Source organism: Brassica napus, chromosome C2 (genome assembly GCF_020379485.1).
Source record: "Brassica napus cultivar Da-Ae chromosome C2, Da-Ae, whole genome shotgun sequence".
NCBI lineage: Eukaryota > Viridiplantae > Streptophyta > Magnoliopsida > Brassicales > Brassicaceae > Brassica > Brassica napus.
Window position 1 is genome coordinate 55,125,074 of NC_063445.1, and position 5,858 is coordinate 55,130,931.

Consider the following 5,858-nt stretch of genomic DNA (forward strand, 5'->3'; position numbering starts at 1 on the left):
CGCACTGCACTCTTTTTTCCTTCACCACGGTTTTTCCCATTGAATTTTCCTGGTAAGATTTTTAATGAGGCAGCATCTTATGTGCTTTAGGAAATAGTTTTGTACAATGAACATTCAAAAGAGAGTGTTATGAATAGCTATGTGGATATCCATCGTATGCCCAAAAACTCATGTTCTAGAAAGTTCTTAAACTCTGACTTGTATCATATATATATATGTATATATCATTACCTAGAAGATAATAAGATTAACCGATTTCTTCTTTCTCTTTATTCACACCGGAAATCATATTTCTCTTTGCGAAGTATGGAGCTCTCACTACTCACACGTGCCGAGATAGTAGCAAAGAGACAAAATTATTAATGCAACTTAACAAAAACATTGATTAACTTCATTATTTAATTGACCTATACAAATCAAACCACATACCAAAGTGAAGAATCAGTTAGTGAAAACGTTATATTAGACCTATTAAATATTATTTGTTGATTGTAGTTAATGAAGTTACAGAATTACTATACGTTATTACTTCAAAGATGTGTATATTAAAAAGTAAGTATATAGATTTTAGTATATACATCTTTAATATAAATGGTATATATATACTAGCTATGTGATATATACTACAGTCAAGCTAAATGTTTTACTAAAGCGAGTGGAAACTATTTCGTAATCTCTTTAGTTTGTCTATTTAATGTTACGTTAATTTTTGAACAATTATATACTATTGTTTTTTTTTTGGTAGATACACAATTATGTCTTATGCATGTCATAAGTTGCCTCGTAATTAAAGCTAAGAAATCCAAATCATGTATTAAGAAAATATTCGCGAATATCTTTGTGTACATTATTATACTCCTTCATCGTACGATTCTTACCGACGTGGATGCAAATATAACAGACTTCACAACTCTATTTCAACACCCATCTCTGTTACCTTTAAAAAGATTGACTGGGTAACCTAGCAAAATCTCTTTGACTCGATCCGTGGCTGAGCATGAGTGATATATTCAGATTTATCAGAATCTTTGTAGTCCTGCTCTGTATTTTTTTTTGGCAGAGGAAGACTAGTTTGTTCATTATTGTAATCTTTGTCAAATTTCAATTGTAACCTAGTTCTGACGTTTTTCCGAGTAGCCGGAATCCTGTAGCTCCGATTTGCCCTATGGGGTTGAATTTTAATTAATATATTTATTAAAAAAAAAAAAAAAGAAGACTAGTTTGTTCTTCTCTTTTGTTTGTAAACAAACCTTCACATTTTCTAATGAAAATCTAATACTTAGAGCATGTTTATTGCTAAAACCCTTAAGTGGTGCTTAATGAATTTTTAACTAATAAAATTAAAGTAAGAAAATTTGCTAAGAGACACTTAATTATAGTGGTTTATTGGTAGTTGCTTAATTAAGGTTCTTAACAATAAAAAATATTAAATTTATTTTTAAACATAATTTTTTTTTAAAAAGATAAAATTTATTTATTAAATAAAACAAAGTCAAACATAAAATTTTAAACATAGATTTTAAAATACAAACATTAAAACATTAAAACAAAGATTACTTAAATAAACGATAATAATTTGAAAGATACGACGAAGCTCAGTTGTTGTCTTGATCGCGTCCAAATTTATGTCATATATGTTCAACCAAATCACCTTTCAGTTGTTGATGCGCTTGTCTATCATGAATTCTTGTTCGAACATCCATCTGATTGGCGATATTTGTAGAGATATCTGTAAAATAGGTGAGATCGACATATGAACTTCCGCTTCCTTCTCCTTGTTGAAAATCCGAAACATCGTATTGAGTGTAGTCATCTCGTTCGTTTTCTACTATCACATTATGGAGTATGATACATGCTCTCATAATCTTCACAATCTTGACTTTATCCCAAGAAAGTGCCGGATTTTTAACAATGGCAAATCGAGCTTGCAAGACTCCGAAAGCACGTTCGACATCTTTTCGGGCAGCTTCTTGTCGTTGAGCAAATAAAACTGCTTTCGGCCCTTGTGGAAATGGAATAGATTAGATCAAAGTTGCCCATTTCGGATAAATACCATCGGTGAGATAGTAAGCCAAATGATACTCTCTTCCATTGACCAAAAAATTCACTTGCGGAGCTTGACTATTTATTATGTCATCAAAAACAGGTGAGCGATCAAGAACATTGATATCATTTAAAGTACCTGGAGGTCCAAAAAACGCATGTCATATCCAGAGATCATATGAAGCAACCGCCTCTAAAACGATTGTGGGTTTTCCAGAACCATGAGAATATTGCCCTTTTCAAGCGGTGGGACAATTCTTCCACTCCCAATGCATACAATCGATGCTTCCTATCATCCCGAGAAATCCACGAAGCTCTCCAATATGAAGTAGACGTTGAAGATCATACGGTGTTGGTCTTCTAAGTTATTGATCGCCGAACAAATCTATTATTGCTTCCACAAAATTTTCCACACATAACCGAGTAGTGGTTGCACCGAGCCTGAGGTATTCGTCGACCGCATCAAGCGCAGAACCATATGCCAACACGCGAATAGCTGCTGTACACTTTTGAAGTGTAGAGAGACAAAGTCTTCTGAGACCATCTTTTTTGTCGGAAAAATGGAACTTCATTGGAGAGTCGATCAACAATATGCATGAACAATGGCTTGTTCATTCTAAATCGTCGTCAGAAAATATTTTCAGGATATGTTGGAGTATCACTGAAATAATCATTCCATAAACGAATATGGCCTTCCTCTCGATTTCTTTCGATAAACACTCTTCTTTTCCTTGTCTTCTTTTCTTCTTCTTGCTCGGTGATCAGATTCTCGAAAGTTTCATCAAAAAATTGATCGAATTGTTGATCGAAAATTTCATCGAATGAGTCTTCAAAATTGTTATGAGAAGAAGATGCCATGAGATAGAACTGTTTTAAAAAGAGAATTGGAATTTTTTCAGAAAGAAAACTAGAATTGTTTTAGAGAAACTATGAAGAGAATGGAAAAAGATGAGAAAATACAAAGTAGAATTGTTTTAGAGAAACTACGAAGAGAATGGAAATAATGGAGAGAAAGTGAGATTGTGAGAGATGAACATGAGATTGGAAGAGCTAGTGTTTATACTTATCTTATTTTGTCTTATTTTGAGTCTGTGAATTATTTTGAGTCTCTGATTTACAATACATTTTGAGTAGAATTATTTTGAGTCTCTCGTGAAAGAGTACATTTTATTTCATTCACGTGATTTACACTCTCATGACAACTAGAAGACAAGTAAAAAGACACCACCAACTCTCCTGTCACAACTACATGCCGAGAAACAAGACACAAAACTCATACACTCTCGTGAAATAAGAAACAAGACACCACCAACTCATCTGATACAAGACAAGAAACAAGACACCACTCCACTCTTCACAGCAACATCGTGACAAGAAACAGAACTCTCGTGACAAGAGACCACCACTCCACTCTTCACAGCAACATCTTTGCTCCGTGATTGTTTCCCAACGTGTACTCTCTCAACTGCAGTTAGAAGAACAACAAAACAAGAACAATTTAGCATTACATAGAACAAGAACAATTTTAGCATTACATTAATTTGATTAGAACAAGAACCGCAGCAAGAACAAGAAGACGAGTTTAACAACAAGAAACAAAACAACAAGAAACTTAACATTTTAACATAACATTAACTTGATTAGACGAGTTTAACAATAAGAAACAGAACAACAAGAAACTTAACAAGAAGCATAATAAGTTACAGAACATTTTGCCGATTAACTAAGTAGACATCAAGTCATTGATGAGCTTCTTCTTGAGGGGCTCTTCATACTCAGCTAGAGGTTCCTTTTTTTCCAATAAGAGAGTAAAGCAGACTCATCTTAGACAACCGTTCTTTCATTGCCAAATCTCCCTGTTTGATTGTCCACATACTCTGAAACTTAGACAACCGTTCATTCACATAATTCTCGTCTACCACCTTCTTCTTACCACTTGTCTTTGCACTCTTAACACATAGGGAACGCTTGTTCTCAGTTGCTTGAGAGGTTGATGAATCTGCACCGTCGTCACACTTCCTCTTCTTCGATGTCCCTTCGTTTTTAGCAGTGGCAAGGTCGCACCACTTCTGATCATGCCGCAGCTCCCTCCATGCGTGTTCTAGATTGAATTTCTTCTTCTGATTGTTGTAGAAAATTTGATGTGCTAGCTTCAGAACATCATTTTCATTTTGTCCACTACTTTTCTCCCTAGTAGCAGATCATACGCTCCACAGAACTTGGACACAATGTCATTGATCCTGTGCCAACGGTGCTTCAACTGGTTTGGCTCTCTCTGTTCGCAGCCATCATCCTTTGAACTTGTCTGAAAATAGGCAGTAATTCTTGACCAAAAGGCGACTGATCTTTGCTCGTTCCCAACCAGAGGGTCTTTGCTCGTGTTTAACCACGAGCTGATGAGCAAAATATCATCCTTTGGTGTCCATTTATGTCGCTCTCTTCGCTCTGCACCAGTGTCTCCATCGAAGTTTGAGGCTTCGGAAACTTGACTGCTTAGAAATGGAAGTTGCGAAGAAGATAGTTCAGCACTATCTTCATAGTTTCCAAAGGAAACAATTTGTTGACTATTAAGTAGGTCAACAAACTTTGAGGTTCCAGTCGATGGATATGAATCCATATCAAAGAAGACAGAAAGAAAAGAACAAAGCTGAGAAACTAGGATGATGAAGAGAAAGTGAGATGAATTCAAGAAAGAAGAGAAGAAAATAGTTTTATAGAATGAAGAAAAGAAGAACACGGTTTGCATTGATCACAACCAACCATAACCGACATGATATGTATTTAACACCTTCCTCCCACAACACCATTCATTTCTATCTGACCATAATCAATTTAAGACAACCATTATCTCAGACAAACCATTTAAACAGCTATTTATTACCTAACCTAACACATAATTATATTTCAATTCATTTCAAACAAGAGATTGCAATCAACAACAATCGCAACATATTTGCAATGCTTTATCCAATTCAAACAAGAGTAAATAGCTACAATAATACCGAATTCAACAGACCATGGTTTAATCCAATTCTAAATTCAGTTCAAGCAACAAAAAAATTCAACAACATTCCCAACATATTTTACATACCACAAACCAATTTATTGCCAATGATTTATCCAATTCAAACAAGACTAAATAGCAAAAATAATAGCTAATTCAACAGACCAAAGACAATGGTTTTATCCAATTCTCAATCCAGTTCAAGCAACAATAAAATTCAACAACAAGCGCAACATAACTCACAAAAGAACAACGAATATAAACTATGGTTTATCCAATTCAACAGAACAAAGAGATTGAGTTTATCCAGTTCAAAGATCAAAGGCAAAAGTTTTACCTTTTACAAACAATCGTTGGGGTTTTGTCTGACAAAGAGAAAGGTTTAGCCTCGATCGTGCCTCTTGATCAAACCCTCGGAAGACACATAGACAGAAAAAATAAAAACAAATCAGTGGATTGAACTTCTCTAGATTTACGATGAAATAGCACAATCTAAGACATGCATCAATGGAATATTCAAACATGTAAACATATTAACTCATCTTTACCTTCCGATTCGCCATCAGTCACCGTTTTCCTTCGTCACCGACAGCCACCACGAGAGAGATGTGGCCCTTTTCCTTGGTCGTTGAGAGCAACCGTTAGAGAGGACGCCGTTTTCCTTCGTCGACATTATCCATCGAGAGACACGCCGTTCGTTGAGTAGAGCCACCGAGAAGAAGAAAAATCACCATTTTCGTTGCCGGAAGAGGAAAGAAGGAAAAGAGAAAGAAGAGAAAGAAGAAACGCGAAGAAACACGCGACACCATCT

The 5,858-nt window shown here is 35.3% G+C and overlaps 1 protein-coding gene across 1 annotated transcript; it reads right to left on the reverse strand.

Annotated features, from left to right (window-relative positions):
- Positions 1–3,356: 3,356 nt before the first annotated feature.
- LOC106378955 (glutathione S-transferase T3-like) lies at positions 3,357–4,660 on the reverse strand. Its single transcript, XM_048749247.1, has 3 exons — positions 4,226–4,660; positions 3,920–4,163; positions 3,357–3,508 (listed from the first exon to the last, which is right to left on the reverse strand). The coding sequence occupies exons 1-3, from the start codon at positions 4,658–4,660 to the stop codon at positions 3,357–3,359; spliced, it is 831 nt and encodes a 276-aa protein (XP_048605204.1).
- Between the last annotated feature and the right edge of the window lie 1,198 nt (positions 4,661–5,858).